At 30.8% G+C, this 27,203-nt stretch overlaps 1 protein-coding gene across 1 annotated transcript; it reads right to left on the bottom strand.

Annotated features, from left to right (window-relative positions):
* Nucleotides 1–19,895: 19,895 nt before the first annotated feature.
* LOC129915406 (UDP-glucosyltransferase 2-like) lies at nt 19,896–26,975 on the bottom strand. Its single transcript, XM_055994920.1, has 2 exons — nt 26,669–26,975; nt 19,896–21,219 (listed from the first exon to the last, which is right to left on the bottom strand). The coding sequence occupies exon 2, from the start codon at nt 21,155–21,157 to the stop codon at nt 19,904–19,906; it is 1,254 nt and encodes a 417-aa protein (XP_055850895.1). The 5' UTR covers nt 21,158–21,219; nt 26,669–26,975; the 3' UTR covers nt 19,896–19,903.
* Between the last annotated feature and the right edge of the window lie 228 nt (nt 26,976–27,203).

Raw genomic sequence — 27,203 nt, 5'->3', positions numbered from 1 at the left:
TAATTTCAAAGGGTTACTCGAACACATTCAAAACATAAATTTATTAAGTTGCGTTTAACTCGGCTTACCCGCTGAATGTAGCATTTTGCGATACCTCTAACTTCTACGGAAGCTTTAAGTCACGCAATCATCTCTCTATCGACTTTAAAGTGAGCTTTGACCTATACAAAGAGCTCTTCTAATCGCGGCGTCTCTGCCTAACTCGTTCACTTGTGCAGAGAGACATGATCATGAAGCCCTTAAAGTCAAGAAAGGTAATAGGCAAGACATTCAAGAGAGATTATATAGGCAGGATATAAAAATTCGGATTAATAATATTGAACAAAATCATACTCCTCATGAGCCTGTTAATGTTCTTAAATTAATTCGTCCCTGTCACTAGCCAAACATAACTTTCGTTCATCCCTCTTTCTTCCCTTACTCTTTAACATCTTTTCGCGTAAGTTTTTTTCTTTTTTTTTGAAAAAAATGTCTCAATTGCAAAGGACTTTGTTGCCACTGATGCTTGATAACCACTGTCTTTCGCCAACTACTATAACTTAACTGGGTATACTTGGGGGTGATGTGATGGCAATGCCGGGTGCGGTGGTGGTTGCGTTTTAAAAGGGATATAGGTTTCTCGATCCTCTAGCTGGCTTTTTGGATTAGACTTTAATCCTAATGGCACGGTCATACATAATTTATTAGTTTTTAAGGAAAAAGTTAAGTGTCATCAAATTGTATTATTTACAAAAGCAAAATAACAAGTAGAACGCAGAAAATATACGAGAGACAAGAATGTAAATTGAAGAAAATTGAAATTACTGGCCCGCCAAAGGGATTCAGTTAGCACGAAGTTAAACTTTAGTTACAATTTTTTTTTTTTGTCGTCTCTTGTTTTGTTTCTTCTGGTTTTATGTATATTCTTTTTTTTTCTTCTTTTTTTTTTGGATTTTCTTTCAAGGATTTTTATTTAATTCGGAGACCGCATTAAGGTTTTTAAAAAAATGGTAATTGAATAGATTGGGCAAAGATTGATTTCCTGGGGGAATGAGTTTTGCAATAAAAAAAATTAAAACAAAAAAAATGTGGGTTGGCGGTTAAAATGTTTAAACTTTTGTTTTCAGAATTTAATTCATATTATTTTGCAGAAAAAAAAACTTTAAATTTCGACCAGAAACTTTGGAACTTTCTCTAACTATATGCGATCTTTTTTTTTATTTTTAAATCTAAACAAAAATACTTGTTGTGAGGATACATATATACTAGGGTGGTCGTTATTTTTAAAAGTTGAGCAATTTTACTGAGCACCCTATTTTTTTGTTCCTTTACATCTTAAAACACTATCCTATTTTTTTTTTTTTTTACGACCATGTTAAAACGTGCCGCTCTGACCTTAAAGTTAACGCTCTTGGGAGAGTACTTTCACAGTATTACATTTTTTATGAATTTAATGAAAATGTTTTTTTGTTGTCCCTAAGCAAGTGTAGGTGTCATTTAAAGTGCAGTTCATTGCTTCTGGTTATAAAATATTGCAATAGCTTTTGTTTAGTTGTAATAATATAATAAGCTCTGAATCTCCAGTGCCAGAACCTTTTGGCTCGAAAAGAGCAGGAGTAGATATTTTTAATCCTAGGCTATCGGCAGTGCTTAATAAATGTAAAGTAAATGACAGGAATGCCGTTCACCTCTTGACAGCCTGTATTGATCCTTCAAAATTTGTAACTAACCGCTCCTCTATACGACTCTAGAATCTATCGTCAATATATTCGTGGGCAATCAGCTTTAGTAAGTAGAACTAAATTTTTTGAATTTGATTTAAGTTTTGCTGTTATACACTGGGGCTCAAAACTTCCTCCCGATATAACTGGCCAAGCTAAAGTAGACAGACTTCCACTTGGAATTTCGGAACTTTCAGCTTGAACTGGGATTGAAGTATTGTCTACAGTGTACGATATATTAGAAAATTGGTCCTTGATTGACAAAGTTCAAGCTTATGTTTTCCACACAACTTCATCTAACACTTGGCGTTCAAACGGAGCTTGTGTTTTATTAGAAAAAAAAAAAAATTGGGCGAGACGTACTCTATCTAGCTTTTAGACATCAAGTTTTCGAAATTGTTCTTCAAGTGGTATTCAACGCATCCAAATTTGACCTATTTTCTCGACCTGACATTGCTTGGTTTAAAAGATTTAAAACACAGTGAAAAACAATTGATAAGATTGATTTTCTTACAATAAATGTGGCCAACAATTACTTAAAACTTATATTTTACTACACAAATAATAATTGAAAAAACACAAATTAATTTTTTTTTTTATTATTATTTTTTTTTTCAAAAATCTTGTCCTTTGCTCCCATGTAAATTTGTTCTTCAAATAATTTTTATATTGTCATTATTCTGGTAGTAAATAACGTTTAAGCAGAATTAAAAGCGATAATTTAAACATTATTTTTGGAAGAAAGGGCAAAATGCTTAAAATGTTTGAAAGAACTTCGGAAAAAAATGTGTTTGAAGTCGTTCCGATAAATAGAAAAACTTGATTCCTATCGGTTTCTCAGGTCCGAAATAAGGGGAAACAGTCAATGGTGCAGACGTCTTAAATATTTTTTTGAAAAAAACTTGCACAGTGTAATTTGTATTCAATACCCAGGATGTATAGTCTTGAAAGTCTCGAAACTCGTTACGAAGGTTAATTTAATGTCATTAATTTATGAAAATATAATCCAAAAATTTATTAATTTAAAATAAATAAATATTTGTTTTTCTAACACTATTTATGAAAATATGACTTCAATAATGAAAAATTAGACATTGCTTGGATTCTTATTTACTAACCCTTATAGAAGAGAATTCTTAAAACTTCAAACTCAAAGCGGCACGTGTTAATATTGTCCGATTTTCTTGAAATTTTTTTTGTACACATTTTAATTGCATAGAAACAATAAAATCGGGTGCTCAGTAAAAAAAAATAATAAATTTTTTCTCCCATACAAATAAGGACCACCCTAATATATACCAATAATTGTGTTAACTAAACTTAGTTTGCGGCTTCCAAATGCATTTGCTGTTAGCATGCTCGTCTACGAAATTCTTCGATCGGTGGTTTGCCCTGCACAATGGGCCCAAAGGACCTTTTGCGTCGGTTCCGTGATGGTTCAGCCATGATTCGGGAACATTTTTTGGTTGTTGGAACTAATTTTTTTGGACCAAAAATAATGGTCCATCCATTCTGGAAATCATTATTAACGGTACCTGCCATAGAAGTGGTTTTTTCACATCTGATTTTCTGCCAAACAACTTTTTCAATTTTTACAAAATTAATGAAACAAAAGCATTTATATAATTTTGAATACCTACATATAAGTCAGAAAAATGTTTAAAATAATTTTTGGATTTGAAATACTTTTTTTTTTTGAAAAATCAAATTTTCGAAAACAGTACATTGACTTTATTTGAAATTTCGGTTTAGATACGATTAGTAATTTCAACAAAATAGAATACCAATTTTTGTTTTAATTTTTTTTTTCGAAAAATTATTTAAAAAAAAAATTAGTTTTTTAAAAAATGGCTCCAACGATTTTGAATTTTTTTCCTCTAATGATGCATCTTAATAAATGGAATGAAATAATTGCATACCTTTTTTTCAAAATTGTTACATATACAAAAACTTAAAAACTTAAAATAAAAATTTTAGCAACTTGAACCCTAAGATCAAGTTAGTACGACCTAGTCGTGCATTTTATTTTAATGGTGATTCATATTCGAAACAAAAACAATGGACATATATGTACCTATGTTAAAATTTTCTGCCTAAGTTTTGGCAGATATGATTATAAGTATTTAAGGGATACTCATTTTTTATTCTTACGTAATTTTAAGCAATTACTGTCGTCGTCCTATTCTTATATTTTATTTTTGATGTCATTTATCGTCATGTCCTTTGAACTACTTAAAACTAAGGATACCTTGGACTTAGGATTAAATCAGTATTGATAGTAAACGAAAAGGTCTAAATTCCTATTTTCATGGGCTAGCTTCAGCACTTGCAAACCCTTATTAACCTCTATAGCAAATGACTATATATATAAACATATTTATATGTGTATACATTTGCAGGTAAATGTTCTATTTTTGGGTATAGAATTTTTTTTTTATCTACAATAGTTCATATCTTATGGATGTTACTTAAAGGGATTATCATACGAAAAGAGGGTTCTTTGATTTGATCTCATATCAGAGGGAAAAAAGGTGCCACCTTTATTTTTTATTTTGTTATCATAAAGATATTGAAATTGGGTTCGCTTGGGAATCAAATGAAAAATAAAATTGAAAGTCTTAAAAGAAGTTCCTTAAATTGTAGAAGTTTTCAGAAAAAATAAGCTCTATTTAATTTTATTTCAAAATGTATTTTTAAGAACTATTTAAATTGAGTATTTGAAGTTATATATACAATACTTTACATCAACTACATACACATTTTTTAAGTTTTCACTATTCGTTTTTTTTGTAAGAAGAAGCAACGATTAAGTTAAACTCAGTAAAAAAAATAACCACGCTTTTTGAATACCTATATCCTTTTCTTTGCTTCGTTCAACATCTAAGACAAAGAGTTGAGGGCAAACAAATATAAGTTAACCAAAAATGTTGGGATAAAATGAATTAGGAAACCTTGAAAAAATGTGTGGGTTTTTTGCTGTCGTAAAGTGCTCGTGAGGTTCGAAATAAATATTAATAGCCTGCTTACTCACAATGCATTGAATGATAAGTCCTGCAAAAACCTGGAACTGAGTCGAGAACAGATATCCCTAAGCTTAAAAAATTCCAACAGCAACTATCGTAAGCACAGAATGCACAGACCTTCTAACTTAAAGTAAAGATCTACTCCAGAACGGATTTCACTATAAAGACTTTTGATCCAAATACCTCGGAGAACTTGTAATGAATTCATCCGCTTGAGTCCCATCTGTCACTGATGACTTCGTGAAAACTTTTCTTTGTCTAAATGGTGAAATGAAAAGACAACACCTACAATACATCTCTATCAAAAGTAATCAAACAGTTCTCCGTTTATAAGGGAGTCAAAACCGAGGACCATCTTAATAACAAATCCTTCCAGAGCAAATGTGTCAATTTTACCCTATAGTTTTTTTTTTTTTCTTGATAGGTATTGTTATGTTCATCAATCCTCAAATTAAGATTATCTACATTTGATATACAAAGCCAGAGCTCCTTGTTGGGAGATAGAACGGATTTCCCTTCTTCAAAATTACATTTTGCTCATCCTTTTATCTATATACAAACTTGCTGCTTTGGGGGAGGATAAAGCTCACCTATAGCTTCTATAACCTTATAACGCTTATATAGGTACCTTCTCATTCTTCAAGAAACACAAAAAATATTATCCCTCTGATATCAAATTATTCATTACTCAATCCTAATTCACAATCCCAGTGGAAGTGAATGATCAGATGGATGAATGAAAAAGCTAAATAGATGGATGGATGTTTATGGTTGAATGATGGGTGTTCATGCTCCAAGGTCAACAGAAAGTTGACCAAACATTTTATTACACCCGCCACACTCCACATGATTCACCCTAAATGTGTTTTTCTTTTTGGTGGCACACATAAAAAGTGTGCCTCCGTGCGTGTCGGTCTTAGGGTCGTTTTGGCTGACGAAAACGACACCAACAACGGCCTATCAAATTTTTATTTAACTAATTACATGGATACGTTTATCTGACTCAATAACATTCAGTTTGTAAGTATTTAAGGACAAGATGGGGTCTGTTATTGTAGTGTATATTGTATACATCATAAGGAAGTAGAATATCTTTATCGTTTTAACGGTATGAAGTGCAGGGAAAAACAAACAAGGAATGCTAAAGAAAATTGTGTCTACAAAGCAAACTCAATGTTTAGTTTTAATAGTACTACATCTATAAATGAACAGTGATGTGTGAAAACTTATGAAATGGAAGAATATAATCAAGGGGCATGGTAGTGCCCAGCCAAGTTCTCTAGCAACTTTGGCACTACACCCTTATTTACAGGAAACAACTCAGGCCATTTTCGAACCCCCTCTAACTTCCACACCAAATATGCCAGACATTTCAAACTCGCTACTTTTTGTTTACTTATCAATTTTTCAAATAACTTTAAAAATCGGTAATTTAAAGTTAAATTGCCAAGGGAACAACCAAAATTTTATTTATACAAATTTAAAGCCAAGCTTTAGAACTTTGTACACTTTTACATTTCAGTACTTTTTGTGCTAGCATAATTTCAACATAGGAGAACTTGGCTCTTTTTTTAACAGTAATGTTTTTGTTGTGATTCGTTTTACGTCAAAAAGATAAGGAATTGCTCGAATACGAAAACAATTTAGACAGGAAGTCGAGGAATTTTGAAAATAAATTTCATCAAGACACAAACAATTTCCTAACTTTAAGACCATGAGCTGGTAACAGATTACTTGTGGGAAAAATAACCGATTCAATATATCAATATTGACTGCAGACATGGCACCGCGGAGCTCCACCCCGTTTCTGAGATAAAGTGCAATAATTTAGGTGTCTAAGAATTAGTTTTAAATTTGAATGTTTGATTGCATTTTAATGTGCTTTGTATTCAAAAATATTTGAAACTAAAAACATTGTATTCAAAAACTTTGTAATAAAATCGCAATACTAAAAACTAATTTTGTTCGTATTGAAAAAGGCCCAATTCCAAAAGTTGTCTTAAAAACTACGACAGATTTTTTAACCGCGCAGTTTAGATTAAAAACCTGTGTCTAGTGTTTTTAGTTTTCTATATAGCCTGTAAGGCAAGTAATAATTTCGTTTAAAAAAAATCGAAGTTTTTGTCAAAACGAACATTACGAGTGATTTTCGCTATGCCGCACAGTGCGTTGATTCAGTGCAAAGTATGGAAAAAATTCAAAACAGCCTAATTTTTAGGATCTTTTCTTTTAACATTATTTTTTAGTCTCATGGCAAGTAAATAGTGTATAAAAACATTTTTTATTTCGGTTATAATTTTTTGTCATATAAGTACACTAAGGATTGTTATTTTTATAACTCAAAAAGTGCATTTTTCATACAAATTGTGTGTAAAAAGGCTTGAAACAATCAGTCATAGCTAGCAGGGACGCGGGTGGACGCGGATGAATGATACCTTTTTGGAAAGGTCGTATTTCCCACTTTATAACCTATTAACTTTTTTGATGAATGCACTTGAATCAAAAATTATGCTGAACTTTGAAAATAAGCTGTTTTTGTGAGAAATAAACCGTTACTTTACCGGTTATTAAAACGATCTAAGACTTTGGAGGGCAAAAAAAAACAAATAAAATATATTAAGCTTACCCTTCTTACGAGTATCCAATTAAAAACCGGTTTAATTGGAGCAATTTAACTCCGTGGTGCAGCTATTCGTAAATCATCACTAAATGGCCTACTTTTGACATGTTACCTTTAAGAGGTTGTGTAGCTTGCTGTAGTTGCATTTTACAAAAAAAAATTACAGTTCATCTAGTTAGACATCTGGCTATAATTTTGCATTCTTCAAAACCGGTTTTAGAAGGTCAAATTTGTTGACTTTTCTCCACTGGTCACCGCACTGTGTGCCGTCCGTATGATTGTAAGTCTGTTCTTCGTGTCGCGTCTGTTCGTCAATGTGTTCACCTGTATATCAAGCAACGAGTAGATGTATTTTGTTAAATTTGGTACCGATGTTTTTTTTTTTTTGTAATTTGTAAGCTTCTTATAGTTTTTGCTTAGAGTGTAAACCTCCTATACAAAGTATTCTTATTATTGCAATTTTTTCTAACGGTATCGATTAAATTTAGTGTTTTTTACATAATCCCCTGAGAGACCATCCTAAAAAAACTGAGCTTTTAGTTTTTCAAAAAAAGAATCGTATACTGAAAATATGACGGTCCCATTTTTTCGAAAATTGACTTGTAATTAAATTATTTGCTCACAGCTAGTCTTAAGAACTGAACCGATTTTATTAAAATTTTAAAGACTTATTACTTTTATTAAAAAAAAAAATAAAAAAACAGTTTTGGAAAAAAATAAAAAAATATATTATGTACACATTTTTCAACTTTCCATTATATTATTTTCATTAAAATTGAGAAATCTATCAAGTCTATTTTAAATGGGGACACTTTGCACTATTTTTGTTTCTAATATTCAATGCTTATCAATTTCCGGTCGAACAGGAAACATAGAAATCAGATGATAAATTACTGTCTTAACTGTCATTGGTTTTTAATATTTGTTTACTATTTTAAGTGTTTTTTTTTTTAGAAAATTTCTCTTCCCAGTTCCCACCTTAGCAGTTGGACGAGACGCGCTCTCTAATAGTTAAGTTTTCAATAATTTGTTTTCTAGTTCTAAGAAAGTGATCTGGCTTTAAACCGGGGAAAAAGCAAACGAAGAGTTAAGAAAATAATTCTTGTTCTTGTATTTTTAGGCTTTATGGCAAGCCTAAATATAAGAGTGGCGCAAAAGTATTGCCATATAATATGATTTTGAATATGCTTCAATTTTTACGAATGGAGTCAAATATCAGAAATGGTTTGTGTATAGCGTTTTAATACTGGCAGGGCAGCTGCTTGTGAAATCAATTTATATTGAAGGTTTTGAATGAACAACAACAGCTTGTGTGTGTTACCACCGAGTCAAATATCATTGGACTTGGGTATATATTTTATAGATCTCTTGTTGATTTCTTGATTTCTGGCCAACATTAGTAAGAAAAAACCTTCCGCTAAAATTTTGTATCAACTCGTGAGGCGGTAATGTGAGTTACAATTTTTTTTTTTTTTTTTTTTGTTTCATCAAGTTTACATTTCATGAAAACAAAATACCTGCCAATTCCCATTTTGACAATACATTTGCACCACCCTGTATAGTATTAGTAATGGTAATCATTATTATTATTTTTAGTATATAAAAACAACTGCTATAAATAATTTTTAGCATAAATATGCATTTTTAAATAAATGTGGGCCACTGTGGTGTATGAGTAACATTTTGTTCTATAGAAAAACTTGAACCGTCAAAAAAAATTTTATCATTAACCAATTTGATTTTCTGGTCGTTCAAAATATTACATCCAGGCAAACAAATCACAGAGCTATAATGCAAAATATACACTTTTAGGTATATCAGTAGCTTGGATAACTTCAAATAGAAAGTCTTTTCGATTTTATTGAATTATACTCAAAGAGAATTATTCAACTTTATTGTTTTATCAACAGCACTGTATGTTTATCAAGGAATAAGAATATGCTTGTCGTTTCTTGGCTTGATGACTTCTCGTTCATCAATCGTGATTATGTTTTTTTTTTTTATTATTATTTTTTTCTTTGTATAGTTTCTTGGAACATAAAACCTTTTAATTAGTCCTTGTGTTGTTTAACGATCACATTTCTTCAGTTGTATAATGAAAGTGGAACGGTATCAATTAATTAAGCAACTCTTTCTTATCGTTTAGTTTTCTTTGTTTTTTTTTTTTTTTTTGTATGTTATAGAGCATTTTTTCACAGTTTGGGATATGTACAATTTAGTGATTTGATATGCGTGTATGTCCTTTATATTAAACGTCAAACAAGCTTTACATTACGTGCAACACATGGTTGATTTATAGTAAAAACAATACAAATATATTTTTGAAAAGGTATTTATTTTTGTTTTGACCTGAAATTCGTTAGGGACTATTCAAGTTGGAAAAAAAATCATATTTTTGCTTTCTCAATGCAAGTAGGTACATGGTACATATTGATTTGATGACAAAAAAATCGAGAGGTGTTAATACAAGCCAACATTAATATGATAGAACAGGGTTGTAAAAATACATTTGAAATTAAAAAAATCATGTGTGCAATTCACACGTGGTAGAAGTGAAACCTTAAAAAAAAATTTCTTGCTAAAAAAAAAGAAAAAATCTACCTATTTTTTATTCTATCTCCTTTAAATACATGTTTTTTATATGACAACCTATATTAATTTTATATCATCTGAAAGCTTATTGTTTCAGCTCAAAATATTTATATCGTCCATGTCTATACAACATCTACAAAAAGAGCTTATTTTTTTCAAACCAAATCACTTTTCATCAAGAAAGCATCTTTTTTCTCTTTAAACACTTATATGTAGAAAAACAATGTATCTATAAAAGAAAATTGAAAAAAAAAAAAAAAAAACGATTTTAGGGTCGATTTTTCCGTAAATTACAGTAATAATGACGAGCAATATCTTATATATAAAAGAGAGTTCGTTAAGTGTGTGTGGCCGATAAACTCGCGTTTGGCTGGTCCGATTTTGGTAATTTTTGTTTTGTTTGAAAGGTATTAATATGTAGATGGTTTGTATCAAAAAAAATAATACCTTTTCTCCCATCTTCACATAGCTGTCAATTTGTACGAATGAAGAAACACTCTAGCTTATTAAAAAGTTTAACTAAGCTTAATTTGTAAAAAAAATATATTAAGACAGGCTTTCAAGATAATAATAATTATTGTTTATAGTCTTAAAAAAGTCAAAGAATTCATACTTTCTGATACAAAATAACGTACAAAAAGGGAAAAGCTCCAAAAGACGTTTCATGGAATTCACGCGCAGGTAAATAGGACAAAAAAAATTTAAGACATTTCGACAAAAACTTTAAAAATTCACCAGCATGCACCAAAAAATTTTATTTTTACTTGCGATATAGGTACTATATATATCAAGTTTTGCATTCGTACAAAAAAGTTGAGATAACATTTTTCCCCCTGACATTACGATGATAGAGAATGCCAAAAAAGTGGGTCCCGGAAGTCCGTCTGTCTGTCTGTATGTCTGTAAACGAAGCTACAGCCTAAACGGATGAACCGATTTATGTCAAACTTGGTATGTAGCGTTATTTGGCGACTCTCCAGAGGGGTTGTGGGAATTAATTTTTTTGGACCAAAAAAACGGTTCTTGTCATATACCGATTTTAGTAAAATTGAAATATCTCGAAAACGGCTCCAACAATTTTGTCAAAAAAATTCAATTAAAAGTTTTATAAAAAGGTCCATCTTTCAATAAAAAAATTTTATTTTGAAAATTTTTAATCCAATTTACTCCGAAACTACTTATTCGAATTTTCAAAAAAAAATTATTTTTGGATTTTTAAAAAAATATTAAAATTTTAACGGGACATTGGATTTTTTTGAAATTTTGGTTTCGTGCTACCCAGTCGTGCATTTTATTTCGCTTGGGCCTAATGATATGGCAAGGCTTTTTGATACACACCAGTTTTTGTTTTTCCATCTTTTATATATGTAAATAGAGAAGATGGTTTTCTTACTCGCAAACAGTCAACATAAGGTTGACCATGAGAAAAAACAGGATTCTCTAAATTAATACCACATATTTTTAAAGATAGACCTTGTGCCTTATTTATGGTTATAGTAAATGCCAATGTTACAGAAAATTGAAGACGCTTGAATTCAAATGGGAAATCTGACAGAATCATTAGACCTTGACGAATCAACACATCTTGGCCTTTGAGTTTTTTACAAAAAAGGTAGCTTCAAATAGATTTGCCGTTAACTTCTTCAAGACAAGTCTTGTACATTGGAAAGTTTAGGTGGCTGTATGTTCCGAAGCATAATAATGGGCGCTACTTCTTTCCGCGCTTAATGATGTTGGGGCAGTCCTGGTATACCCAATGAATTCAAAAACTCCGTTTGGTAATTTGATACATTGCATTCATTTTTGTGATAGGGTCAAACGATTTGTAGGCAAAAAATTGTGCATTGATTTCAGAAACATTTTTATTTGTACCAGCCATTATTGCACGTTCACTCAGCCAAGCATGATTTTTGCAATTTGTTTTAATACTTGGAAATACACTCATAAATTGTTTTGAAGTGTAATTCGGCCTTCAGAATCAAGTGCCATTATTCCATTAACAATGTCCAATAACTGCTTAAATTACAATAAATTTGTTAATGTTCCTTACAATAAACCAGTTTTTTTTCGGTTTTAATTTATTTTCAAACAGGTTCTATTTTTTTTTAAATGTGCACTCAGCGAAGCGGGTGGGGGTTAGCTAGTTTTTCCATAAAAATCAAATAAATTCTTTTCTAATTCCATTGGACCTTTTTAATTTAAAGTTAGCATTATAATGGCTCTAACGTAGAAAGTTTTTGCGATATCGAATTTTGAACTTTGAAAAAAAAAAACGACCCATGCCAAAAAATAGTATATTTCAAAGTGCAAAACTCGAAAACTTAATTTTTTATCTACTTTTTTTATTGAAAAATTGGCTTTTTCCAAATAAATTTTCAAATTGTATTTTTGCATTTTTCTCAATGTTTTTGATTTTATATAAAAAATGGTTTGTGTAAAAGTTGTAGTTGTAGTCTACAAATTTGTGTTTAAGATTTTTCGATAGGTCTCCTTTTGACAGAAATCGTTAAAAACACGGGGTTTGACATCCACCCCAATTTTTCGCCCACCAACCTCCTTTCCCCCAATTTGTTTGTGGGCAATTTATTTTTCCCCTTTCATATACCATTTATACTAAATTTTCCGACCATTCGGATGCTGCTAATAATTTTTTTTTTAATTATTGGCACTGGTCCAATAGTCACATAGGCTAACACGATTTCTAAGGAGATGAAATTTTCTATTTATGTAAACTGCTTATTATTTATAGATTTCAAATATTTTTGAAGCTTCTCAAACTGCAATAAATGCAACTTCGTAGTCCAAAAACATAGTAAAGTTTCTTTTAACACATGACGTGAACATTGCAGCTTAGTGACGAAATTTGTTACACATTTTTTCAAATAGTGTATCGATTCATTTCATATAATCTAATGTAATACATATAATCATTGGATAGACAAATCCAAAAAGAACTGAGTAAAGTTCGTTTTGATTTTGTTTTGACATAATTAAGGCATAAATATAGTCTCTAGCTTAAGAAAGTTTTCCTAATGAAGCCACCGCATCATCAACTTAATAAGTAAGTTTTTCGGAAGAGACTATATCACCCTTATATACCTACGAGATAGAAAGCTTACACAAAACTGTTTGTGTATTACTTCCTTGTCAGATGAAAGCAATCTACACGGACCTTAACAAAAACCCCAAAAGCCTACTTATATACATACACATTGTAATAAACATTCTCTCATTTATTCCTAAGCCCCCTTGTTACCATTAAAAGAAAATCCCCGTTTTCTAATTTCAGATATGCCATAAAACGCACAGATTCATACACAAAGACCTTTTTTTCTTTCAAATTACAAAAAAAAAAAAAAAAAACGAAATATAACACAAAAATATCAACAAAAACAAAATTTCTGGCCCAACATCCCAGAGTGCTTCTATCCTTAAATTTTGTTACCAAATTATCACATCGGCTGTGACAAATGGCCTCTTCCATCTCCGTTACTCTTTCTTTCTTATCATATTCTCACAAGGGAAAATCCTTCTTGTTGGAAATAGAAAAAAATAAAAAAAAAAAAAAAAATAAACAAGAAGCCATGAATTCATGTGAAGAAAGTCTTTTTTGTAGACCTACAGCATTTCCCATAAACAAGGACAAAGCTGAGAGAAGGTAGATGCGACCATGAAAATATTTCTCCGCCTCTCGTGCATTTCATTTATGCCTCCATTTTTTTTTTTTTTTTTAATTCACTTCTCAGTTGGCCTCAAAGGACATTCAAGTTCAAAATATACCATCTCGAAGGACTCCTTCGAAATCCGTACTAATTCCTCGCGTGTTGCTTTATTGCCGCAAACAAAATGTAATTTTTAACATCGTCACCTTTGCACCTAGGTACAATAGAAAAGAATTCCCTTTCTTATTATTTGGTATATTTTTTTATTATCCTTGTGATTTATAAAAAAAAAAAGTAATGACGCGTTTCTTATCTGGTATTTATTTAGCTCATTCCGTCTTGGAAGGATGATGGGATGATGCAAAGCAAATTATAAGATATTTTTAATGCCAAGAAGAAAAAAAAATAAGAAAAAGGATAATGGTTGTAATCATCAAAACGAAGACACCTATGAATGGAGCAAACATATTTTTTTATGGAACATAAAAATGTCTTTCCGTTATTTATTTGTATGTTCCTACTCCAAAAATTAATGTAAATGCACAGCCATACATACATATCTATGCAGGTATGTGTTTTTGTATAAACTGTGATTTACATTATACTGGATTCATTAATTCCTGACTAGGCGACAAACATAAAGATAATCTGATTTTATTTTTTTTATAAATGCAAAAATATTAATAACTCACTTTTTAACATCCTTCCTCTGCAGAGGTTCATTCTTTTGTTTTGAATTACATATTTCATACTATTTATTAGTATTTTGACAAACTTATTTTATTTGAATTATTTGCAGCACTTAAAAAAAAAACTTATTTTTATTCACAAAAAATATTTTAAACTGAAAAAGATAAGCACACTTGTTGATAGAAATATTTCTTTAAGTAATTTCAATCGGTTATTACAAAACAAGAAATACCTGAGCAGCCTTTCAGTTTGCAGCGGAAACAGAAAAAGCGCATCGAGACCCTCAATTATTGTAAAAGATTGGTTTAGATTGTATAAACTGGTTTATTCCTCGATAAAGATTATTTGGCAAAAAATGAACTGTTGTTGCGAAGGGACATAGCTCCACAGGACAATAAGTTCATAATGTACTTATGTCCCACCAGAATTTTTTTGGAATGGGTTTCCCGAAAAAGAGAGTAGGCGTTTAATTTTGGCCAGGCGCAAACAGTGTGATGCGTTTCGAAGGACATGCTGACCCCTGCATCTTCACTACTTGAGCTCAGTAGAAATAGAATTTGGGTTTCAAAGTTGGGTAAATCCAAACTAAAATCCAAAAGATTTTTTACATACAAACAGACTTTGCATATTAACAACTTCAAACCTTTACAATAAATTACTGAAATCCATAAAAATTTGATGAATTCTTGGGTCTTCTCCAGGATTGGGAAAATCAGGTCAGTAGTGGACCTCCCAGGTTTAGAAGCCAAATTTAGTAAGGTCCAACTAGACCATGAGTAAATGCTTCATAGGATCTTTAAAGCGATGTTTTATAGATTTTACTTTTATATTCTTAGCTGATTTGATCGGGCAAATAGTATCGAAATTCATCAGGCATGCTTTTCTTTCAAAATTATGGGCGCTTTCATAAATGCATGGTTGATCAAGTCTGACGAATGCAAAGCGTTCATTAATGCAAATGACAAATGTCAGGTGTTCATAAATGTAAAACGCAAATATTTGCAGCGCAAATGTGCAAATGAAAAAATTCTCATGCGCAATGAATTTAAACTTAAAGAAAGAAAAAACATGACGTAAAAGATGATACAGCTTATCTTTAGTTCTCAATTCTGTCAAAATATTAATTGGAAATTCAAAGTAAAAGTCAAAATAACAAAAATAGCCGCGAATTTCTTGGATATAATAAATTTGTAAATATTGACAGAAATGTTTAAAAAAAAAGAGTGTGTGTACACATGTACACGCGACTGAAGTTATACTTCTCATTCAGTATATGTAAATGAATTTCATTTGATATTTTTAATTTCTATTATGAAGTAATTAATCCACACTTAGTTTTTTTACATTTTTATCAAGTGAACAATAAATTAATTCTTTCATCCTCCTTGCGTCCATGTAGTTTTCAATTTATTCTGTGAAATTTACTCATGTTGTGCGGTTCAGAACTTACGGTATATGGTTAACGAAAGTAAATAAAGTGAGCTGAGCTGATGGTTGAGCTGAGCTGATGGTTGAGCTGAGCTGTTGGGTGAGCTAAGGTAAAGTGAGCTGAGCTGAGCTGTGATGGGTGAGAGGATACATTGATTTTTATTTAGAAAGTATAATGAAATATGAAGATATTTTAAACTTTTATAAAGCACAATAGCTTAAGATGGTTGGTTCTAGTTATTAATGGAATTATTTTAACACATGGATATTTTTATAAATAAAACAGATAATTTTTCGTGATCTTTTTTCTTGGTTTTTTTAATAGTAAATATATTTTTATTTTTTTAGTAAAATATTTCTTTTTTTATCATAAAAAAAATTCCGGTACAATCCGGTTTTTCGACTTTTTTCAAAATTCCAAAAAAATTGCGTTTGAAAGTTTGGGTAAATTTTTTTTTCGAAAAATCCCCGAATCTTTGAACGCTCCTGGAAGCTAAACCGCTTGAGAGCAATTTTTGGGAGTGATGCTAAATGATAGCTTGTGTCATGGGCCTACGCTTTGCACATTATCAGATTTTTAAAAAATCGCCTTCCATGTTAAACCGCCACATCATGCCTATTTTATCAGAATCGTGCCTATTTTTTTTTACTTTAAAGTTCTCCCGGTTTGAGAAAGCGTGGACCTACAGGGATGGGAGTTGTACCCAAATGTAGGTTAGAGTCCCCGCTACCTTTTGGCATCAAAAAATTTTTTTCATTTTCTTCAAAATTCCGCGATATAGGCGTTGGAACGCTTTGATCTAGAGACATGGGAGTGGTGCCATATGAAAGCTTATATTCTCAGCTACCCGATAGTGGTATAATCCGGTTTTTCGATTTTTTTTTAAATTCCGAGAAAATCGCCTTTGAAAGTTGAAGTAAAATTTTTTTTCAAAAAATCCCCGAATCTTTGAACGCTCCTGGAAGCTAAACCTCTTGAGAGCAATTTTTGGGAGTGATGCTAAATGATAGCTTGTGTCATGAGCCTACGCTTTGCACATTATCAGATTTTTAAAAAATGTCCTTCCATATTAAACCGCCACATCATGCCTATTTTATCAGAATCGTGCCTATTTTTTTTTTACTTTTAAGTTCTCCCGGTTTGAGAACGCGTGGACCTACAGGGATGAGAGTTGTACCCAAATGTAGGTTAGAGTCCCCTCTACCTTTTGGCATCAAAAAATTTTTTTTCCATTTTCTTCAAAATTCCGAGATATAGGCATTGGAAGTTGGGGGCTAGCTCAAATTTGAGCTGAGCTGAAATGTGAGCTTTTTGCAACCCTGGCAACTTGCCACATTTAAATTACCATATGCAACTTGCCACATGCAGCTTGCCACATGCAACTTGCCACACGCAGCTTGCCACATACAACTTGCCACATGCAACTTGCCACATGCAACTTGCCACATACAACTTGCCACACGCAACTTGCCACATACAACTTGCCACATGCAACTTGCCACATGCAACTTGCCACATACAACTTGCCACATGCATTTTGCCACATGAAACATGTAACTTGCAACGTGTTGTGTGTTTTATGTTTGCCGTACTGCGGCGTACTGCATTTTTAAATACTAAAGTACTGCCTACTCTAAAGGTGAAACGACAGCCCTGCTACCCAGGGTGATCGCGTCATAATCCCTTTGACATTCTTGTCAAAAAGTAAATTTTCATACTCACCCTCCCATAAGAAGTATAACTTCAAAAAGTTTTTTTTTCTTAAAGGATGGAATTAAGATAATATATTGCTAATTTTGGAGAAGAGGCTGAATTGCAACTTAAAAATTTTGTCAAAATGACGCAAATCAGAAAAAGTGTTCATAAATTCAAAGTAAAATACATGCGCAAATAGTTTTTCTGACATTAGTCTGATCGCAAATGACCGCATGTAAACAAAGCAACCATGCAATTATGAAAGCACCCTTGTATTTTAGAGCTTATAGTTAAGTTAGTGAATTGAAAATAAAAATTGTTTTTATTATTTTTTCATCAGCACTCCAGATAGAAATCCAAAAGTTTGTTCAGTAATCTTTTCGGCCCATTTCATTAGTTGTATTGCCAGTTCTAAATATTGAGTATTTTCGCAGGCTGTGGTGGTCCCTTCACATTGCAGTTTTTCTACGTTCAATTCTAATTTTTACTTGCGATATAAGTACTATAACAAGGCAAGTTTAGGGCTTATGACCAAAATGGAAAAGCTTGTTTTTTTTATTATATTTAATTTATTTATTATTATTTGTTCTTTTATTCCAAAAGTATAATTAGATAACAAAATACACATATTTTTTTAATATGTGTATTTTGGTATCTAACGTCATACTTTTGGAATACAAAAAATATTTTTTGAGCCGTTATTAACAGTTTTTTTATTTCAGACTTTCTCATAAGTGACTTAACCGATTTCAACGAAATGTTGTGCAAAAAAACCTCTTAATAAAAAAATTGAGAACATTTTCTTTTGATTTTTAAAATAGTTTAAAAATTTTTTTTTTTGAAAAATCAATTTTGTGAAAGAAGAGCTGATAATTTTTTTTACATATGTTTTTATGTATCAAAAAATTATTTCTTCAGAATAGCATTACTAGATATATGTACATATTTTTTTTTGAAAAATTAAAAAAATTACAAAAATTCTTTGTACAAAATATTTTACATTAAAAAAAAATGTTATAGCAAATGAGCAAACAAAAATGCATTGAAAATAAAATTTTTATTGCAAATAAAAATATATAACATTAAAAATATATATAACATTTTCTGTTTATTTTCGAATCAGATTGGAATTATTTTATCGACAGATGGAGTTGTTTGTTTGCTTAAAAGTAATAATTTTCCATTTTTAGTACTTATTTGGACACAAGCCTAGCATAAGTATAATGGCTAAGAAAATGTTTTATAAATAGAAATGTATGTTACATTGCATAAAGGCTACATAAAACTTTATGTATTGTATGCACTAACTATGCAGACGTTTAGAGCTGTTTAGTGAAATCTAATAAATAAGGCTGTAAATATATTTTTCTTTATACTGTAACATTTTGTTATCTTAAAGAAATGTATATCTAACCAAATTGATGTTTTATCTGGAGTTCCACAATAAAGCAGTGTTGGACCACATTTTTGTATTCTTTTTCTGAGTGACGTTTCTAAGTACATATATTTCTATTGTAAAATTTTCAAATTCGCTGACCACCGTAAATTGTTTTCCCGTTAAACTAATCCAAATGTCTATTAATATTTACAACATGACATCGACAGTTATTGAATGCAGCAAGACAAATGTAATGGAACTTAACAAAAAAAAAAAGTGATGTTCTATTCCAGGAGCAGGAACCATTATTTATCTTGTTATTTCGTAGAATACATGGTCGAAAGAGTTGAATATTCAATGATTTAGTAGTTTTATCTGAAACTAAACTCTCGGTTAAGTCCATGTTGAAATAATCAAAACTTTGGCAAGAATAGCCTCGGTTTTATAATACGATTCTCAAAATAATTTAATAACTCTTTAAAGAAGTCTTAAAAATACATCTTTGTGAGTATTATTAAGAAAATATCAGTTTTGAATACTATTTCTCAATAATACTGGACAAACATTTTCAAAAAATTTGTTTATTTTTATACTTTTTATTCTTTTAACCATTCCTGCCAAAAATACAATATTTATACTGTACTTTTACTCATTCCACTTGACAAAACGTCCGACTCTAATGCATAATTCACTGTTAAATGAGATTTTTATACACTCCACCACCTGGTTCATAAACATAATCGGTAGTAAAGATTTAGTAGCACTGATGCTGGGCTGTGCGGTCTTGTTTTGTTGGGTATGTCTTCATTCCCTGCGGTCAAATTTCCTTTTTATGTAGTTCCTTATTTTTCAAAGGGTGGGTTATTCTCCCCTTTCACTTTCGATGCAACTTTATTTTTATGACTGTCCATCATTAAATATTCAAGAATCTCTAGAATGCGCTATCGGAAATAAAGTTTTATGTTAGGGAGGGAGAAAAGACACACACACCCACAACATAATAATAAATTAAAGATTGATGAAAATAAAAAAAAAAAAAAACAAAATAGGTTGTCTTTATTAATTAATCTAAAACAAGCTCATTCTTTAACCATAAACTCGTAAAATATAACAATTAATATATCTTTCTTTTGTGCACACTTTTAATGCGAAACACTTTAAATAAATTATTTTTAAACCACTGACACAGCAGGAACAAAACCAGAAACAATCCTCCATAAATAACAAAAATCGAATCCAAGCTGTGATATTGAATGAAATTTAAATCTAACGCATTTGATCGCAATTGAGGTGCTCCTTTGTGTCTTATGACGTATTCTATCCAATAGATTGCATTTTCTAGAGGTTCTAAAGGTTGATCTCTATAACAAGAAGATACCTGCTTCGCTGTCAAAGAGAATTTTGTATTCGTCAACATTTCCATCAAAGTACTATTGAACTTATCTTCCGTAAGCTGTGACAGTGGTAACTTCAAAGCATAACCTTTTTTCACAGCTTTGGCAACATTAATAAACTGATCGTAATTTATTGGAATTGCCAAAACTGGCTTTGCGTGGTAAATGGCTTCAGTAATTCCCAACATTCCTCCATGTGTTATAAACAATTTGATATTAGGATGAGCCAAGACGTCATTTTGTGGAAACCAGCTTTTTAAAAGAATGTTATCACTTTTCCCTTTTAAACTTGAAACCTCAAATTTCCAAAGAATTCTCTGTTTCATAGTACTGAAGATTTGCAAAATAGCTTCAAGCTTATCCATCGACAATCCTGAACTTTTAAAAGTTGATCCTAATGAAAAGTATATGGCACCATCATGAGCATCATCTAAAAATTTCTGAATATCCAATGGAAGAGGCTTCGGTTGTCGCTGAATGTGAAGTCCTCCAACTTCGATGATGTTTTGAAGAAGTGGTTGTGGACTGCCATAAGAAAAATGTTGATTATGAAGAACTAAAGAAATATTCTTCATAGCTTCCTCAAGATTAATAGTAGAACTTGTAAAGTATTTCTTATAAACACTCGATTGGTATGGTAGCCAGTAGAAATAATAGAATAAGTATTGAAATGTAAAACCTACTAAATTCAAAGCTCTTTCTATAAAATTCATTCGATCAGTATTTGGAAGTAAAATATTTGGCACAAATGACGGTGGCATTGGTGTTCCACTTACAACAGAGCTTAGAAAATTATTTCCCATTGGAGATATAACAATTACAGGAGCATTATAATGTTGTCCAAAACCAAAAAGAGCATCAGTTAAAAAAAGTTCACATATAATTAAATCAAAAGTTCGATTTGGATTCGTGAGGAGATTTTGAATTATGGGTTGTTGCAATACTTTTTCTGATAATAGTAATCCATTGTCCATTAAGTCTTTGTACAGTTGGATGATGAATTTGTCGCCAGGATTTTCAATATCATTTAGCAGATCTGAAATGGAATAGAGAATTTATTTTATACACATTTTTTTTTTTTTTTTTTCAAAAATGAAAAAGTAGAAAAATTCAATTACACAATACATTATATCGTCTCTGTAGTTCTAATACCTCGTAACCCAGAAAAGTCTATTTTTCAGGAGAGGCAAAAAACTAAGTATGAAATGTATGAGAATCCATACAAATGATCTGGCTTTGATAAAGTGAAGCTCTGAAAATATCGATTTTAGGCAAACAGGATCTTTTCCATTACATCCGGATTTTTTTCAACAATATAATTGCATCATTAGTCCAAAATCGGCTTTTTCTGGGTTACGAGGTATTAGAACTACAGCGACGATATACAATTATTAAGAACGGCCTTAATGCACTCTTAACATTTAATTAAAAAGGGCTCGTCTGAATTTGTACTTGTTGAGAATTTATTACTTGCTTTATATGGCAAATATTGGTTTCGCGTCAGAAAAAATATAAATATTTAATCAAATCCAATATTATATGGATGTGCTTATTTCCATCATGTCTCATCGGATAGTTCTCATGAGATATTTCTCACCATGTCTCCTTGTCGCCATGTCGTTGCCTTGTCGCCATGTCACTATGTCGCCATGTCGCTATGTCGATAGTCTAGTTTAAGAAAGTTCGGCTATGTTTGAAATTGTTCATAAATGTTCGGACATAAAAATATGTCTTTTTATACTTTTGTGAGTGAAACGTGAGTTACAAGGATTTTCGCTGTGTGTTTTAAACTATTAAAATAACCTTGCTCTTGATGTAAGGTATGTACAAAGAATTCATCCAAGAAAACATTAGTGTTCTCTTTACAATTATTGTTTTTTAGTTACTATGAATTGAGACCTCAGGGATAAGCAAGTGCCCCTCCAAGCGGCTACTTTAAACTACATACATACATACATACATAATATTTTAACTCGCATACCTTTAAAGTAATCCATTATTTCTGGAATAGGTATTTCTTCATAATTTTCAATTTTCTCGTTATGCGGAAAGACAGTAATTGCACTTACTTCATGTCCCTTAGACGCAAGACCTTTCAACAAAGCCGAACCAAAAATATAATGTGAACGCCAAGGAGTTGGAAAAACTCCTAAGATTTTATATCCATCAATGTCACTTCCAAAGATGAAAACACTCAGTAAATGAAAGAGGAAAAATTCTGTCCTCATGATCTGACTTATCGATTTGTCTCCAGGAGTGTATAGATAAAGTACTTGTACTAAATGGTTTTCAAATAAAACTTCTAACTTTGATTGGTGACCTGGTAATGGAATTGGTTGGTGTACACAAGGTAATTAAATATGTTTAACTGTGAATCGTGCTTATTGAATAGTTAAGTGTAAGGTCGTGTTATCTAGTTTTGTGACACTCACAATTAATAGTTTGAGAGATAGTGTTGCAATTACTATTTTGTTTAAATTTATTCCTTAATTTATGTAAGGAAATTTTCTGTCTCCTTCAAAGTTTTTCTATCTCCTTCGTTCATAATTTTGAACAATTGTTTAAAGAATTTTCCTATTATCCCATCGATTTATATTTATGGTCCTTCAAGTTTTCTCCTACCTTTTCAATCGAAAAAAAACACAATAATTTCATTAATGAAGAAGTATAACAAATGAGCAATAGATCCTATAAAAAAAATTTAATTGGTTAAATCAAGAATACACCACAAAGACATAACCATGTGAAAGAAGTCTGATTAAGTTCGATGCGATGCACTGATAAGAAAAAATAAAAAAAAAAACAAACTTCGTTGCCTTTAGGATATACCAGAAAATAATGATAAATGGAGGAATAAAACTTGAAAAACAAAAACAAAAAAAATAACTCAAAAGAATAAACGAAACGAACGACCAACCGACCTACCAACGTTGTTGGGGATGCAACCATAGAAAATGAAAAGTTTTGTAATTAAAATTGGAAAATTTCCAGATAATACTTTTTCATCTCCATAGCGTTTTGTTTGATGAGCGTTGTCCTTTTTTTTCATTGACTGCTGTTATAGAGGATACAAAAATATAACGAAAAAATATTAAATACACGACTGGGTCGAACGTTACTGCTAACTTGATTTTAGACTGGACATTAGTTAGAAAAAAAAAATAAATAAGTATGTAAGCTTAAATATTTAGGAAGTATAAATTTCACCAAGCTTGTAAAAATATCATTTAAAAAAATTCAAGTATGTCCGATGTCCGGATGCGGAGGAATAAATTAGAAGTCATGTCTTTAAAATTAAAAAAAAGGAGAACGCCAGTCCGTTCAGCTTGTACATTCAATACCTTGGATAATATCCCAAAATCTTTTTCAAGAAACAATGAGCAATTAAGCATGCACCAGCGAGCTTTTTCTATCAATACTCTATTTATCTGCCAAAAAAGATACAGACAACGAAATCAAAATATGCAAGAACTGACTCCTGAAACATTTGTTGGCACCTATATGAAATGTGTATAATTTTAAGCTTAATATTTGTTGCCCAAAACACTTTCAATCTCCAACCAATAAAATATTTAATGATTTCAAAAAGTAGATAGAATGGGAAAATAAAATTATTAATTACAAGGAAACGGAGAAAATACGGAAACGGAGAAAATCGTTTCATCTCCTCCGTTAGATTGGAACGACAAATTGAACGTTTATACATATCGTCGCCGTAAAGCAAAATTGTTCTAAGTCACAAAAAGCAAATTCTACAGGGGACGATTTTTAAGTTTCAAATTGGTTTAAAGCGACAATTTTCTGCTCGTTTGCCATTCAAGTTATGTTTTTTATAAAGTTTGTTCTTTTTTCTTTTACCTTATAAGTAGGTGCATACTATTTTTAAGTATTTTTTAAAACTAAAAACCCAAAATTGGACATAGAACAATTCCTATACAAGTACTTTTTTTCCTTAAATAAAAAGTGGACTTAGAACAAAATATGATAGGGCAATCGAGAATACTCGGGCTCAAAAGGCTTCTTCCCTGTTTTTATTGTTCTATGTCCCATTAAATTATATTATCTGCGGAGCAAAATTTTTTGGACAAAAACAATTTTCAAATTCGGAAAGAGCACCCTCAAATTAGTAAAACTGCATCATTAACTCATTTTCGGTAAAAACTGGATTTAGAACAATTTTGCTTTACGCCGACGATATGTAATTAAGTTCGTAGACTATTTACACGAATCATTGGCTTATTGGTACTAACTACAGATTTTACTGATTCTTCGAAAAAAACACCCTTTCAACCAAAATTATTTTATGAAAACTCTTTAATCTTGCTTTCTATCCCAAATGCAATGTTTTTACCAAATTTCATTAAGATGGTCCAACAATAATTATATCACTCAAAAAAACACCCTTTTAACCATGATATTCCTATAGACGACACTTTGGTTTCTGATGTTTCCAATCTTAAAAGTAACATAATTGCTTAGTTCCAATGGGGTACCACTAAACTATTACTTAGTTTTTCCAATATACCCACATCTTCTCTTAACCTTAAAAAACACACTTTCACAAAATGTATAGACTCATTTTATTCGTAATACTCATGTCAAAGATAACATTTTTAATAAATATTTAAGTTTCTCTCTTTGTTTTAATAAATTTCGTAAGGGTACGTTTTATGTCATTGAATTTATCGGAATTATCGCACATTTTCCTTATTTCCCAAAAAATAAACACCTTTTCACCTCAAATTTTTACTTGCGATATAGGTACTATAGGGCAAGTTTAGGATTCGTAAAAAAAAATCGAACTCGAGATAACAATTTTACATGACATTACGATGATGGAGAATGCCAAAAAAGTGGGTCTGGCAATTCTGTCTGTCTGTCTGTCTGTCTGTCTGTCTGTCTGTCTGTCTGTCTGTGTGTCTGTCTCTATCTGGAGCTGCAGCCTAAACGAGTGAAGTGATTTTCTTCAAACTTGGTAGTTAGCAGTTTTTGGTGATTCCCTAGAGGGGAAATTGAAATTTTTTTTTTATGACCAAAACTAACGGTACCTGTCATATAACGGAAATAGAAAAGTTAATTTTTTTCAAAAACGGCTCTAACGATTTTGATTAAAATTTTTGTGTGTAGTACAACACATAAGAGCCAACTTTTGAAATAAAAAAAATATTTTTTGTACCGTTATTAACGGTACCTGTCATAGAACGGTTTTTTTCGTTTCTGAATATCTCGTACAAAATTAACCCGATTTAAATGAAAATTTTTATACAAAAGTGTGTAAGTAAAGATAATAATAAAATTTTAGAAAATTTTCAAAAAACGCATTTTTGGTTTTTTTAAAAATATTTCAAAATTTTTTTTTGAAAAATCAATTTTTTGAAAACGGATCAATGAAAAATTTTGAAATTTAGTTTGTATGTGTAAATTAATTATTTATTCAAAATGGCATACCAACTTTTTTTTTTTTAAATGTAAAAAAATTTTTATATATAAAAAATAATTTTTTTAAAAAACGGCTCCTACAATTTTCGAAATTTTTTTTCTAAAAATACCTTTTTATACAAGAAATAAAATGGCATATTTTTTTTTTTTTTTTAAGATAATTTAAAACGGAGTTTAATTAATTATAAAAACAGATTTAATTTTTTTATACTACTTATGAAATTTTAAATTTCTTGAATAAAAAGCTTTAACATTATTGTTACTTTAAGCATAAGAGCAAGTACGTGCGACCCCAGTCGTGCAATTTATTTTTTTTAACAAAAGAAACGTTATCACCATGTTTAAGAAATTAACAAAACTTATGTTAGCTGTTATGATACTTTCTCACACAAAACTCAACCCCTCAAAAAAAAAAACACCCTTTCAACCAAAATATTTTTAAGAACTTTATGGATTGTTTGTTTCTGTTTTCTTTAAAACCTTCATACCGAAATTCATTAGTGTATCATGTTTTTCACATGGGTTTCAGTTATATTTGACATGTTGATGTTGAGGTCAAAAAACAAGAAGCCTTGCGTTCAATCGGGAATAACTTTTCTTAGAGCTATCGTATTGGGTATATTTTAATTGCGTCCTTAAATTCTGCATCAAAAAATATCCTAAAATCATGTGTCATATGAATATATTCCACAAATAATTTTTTTTTTACCTTCAACCCCCTCTTTTGTTGCTTTGAATCTAATTCCAAAAGAAAACTTTTTGCCAAGTTTCATGAAGTTAACAATCTCTTTTTAAATGCCTATTTTAAATGTTCTAATAACAGAGCTAATAATTTCGAAAAAAAAATATATTGTGTGTTGAAAACCAGAAATTCAAATTGAAATTTTCCGAATCCATACAACGTATTAAAATTTTATATCTCCCAGTCAAATGAATGCCCTTTTATGTTTTCATGCCTCCAATACTCTATCCCTTAGGAGTTAAAAAAAAAAACCAATGGGACGAAATTGTTAATGGGGTTGGTTTTTTTTTTGCAGGACACTAACCAAAGATTTACCCATACTCATTGGATGTCATCGGTAGGATGGATGGCTGTTATTGCTTATTGGATTTTTATTTTCAATTTTAAGTGGAATCTTCTCAATTGATTACTTCGTCTTCATCGTCGTCGTCATTGTTTTCTTGTTGTTGTTGTTTTCGTATCATGAATTCAAAGCAATTATTTGATGGCCATCGAAAGTTCATCCGAATGGAAATTAAAGAGTCCTGCGGCGCGGCGCGGTACTTTTTTTTCAGTGAGGCGTTTTAATTATTGTTTTTATTACTTTATAATTTTGTTTTTGTTTTTTGTTTTGTTTTGTTTTGTTTTGTTTTGATTTAATTTGATTTTCTTTTCATTTCTTTTTTTTTCTTATCTATGAATGGAAAGAGAAATTAATTTAAAATAAGCGTTTTTCTATAATTAGAATATAGATATTATTATTATCTTTGTGATTCATTCATTCATTTTGATTTTCATTTATGTCAAAGCAATTTTAAGGCTGATTGATTCATGTTTTTCATATATGTATCTAGTAGTAA

This window comes from Episyrphus balteatus, chromosome 3, assembly GCF_945859705.1.
Source record: "Episyrphus balteatus chromosome 3, idEpiBalt1.1, whole genome shotgun sequence".
Taxonomy (NCBI): Eukaryota; Metazoa; Arthropoda; class Insecta; order Diptera; family Syrphidae; genus Episyrphus; species Episyrphus balteatus.
The sequence above is the reverse complement of the archived record's forward strand: the minus strand, read 5'-3'. Positions and strand labels throughout refer to the sequence as shown.

Excerpts from the sequence above, each read along its gene's own strand:
- LOC129915406 (XM_055994920.1), bottom strand. The coding sequence starts at position 21,157 with ATGGACAATGGATTACTATTATCAGAAAAAGTATTGCAACAACCCATA.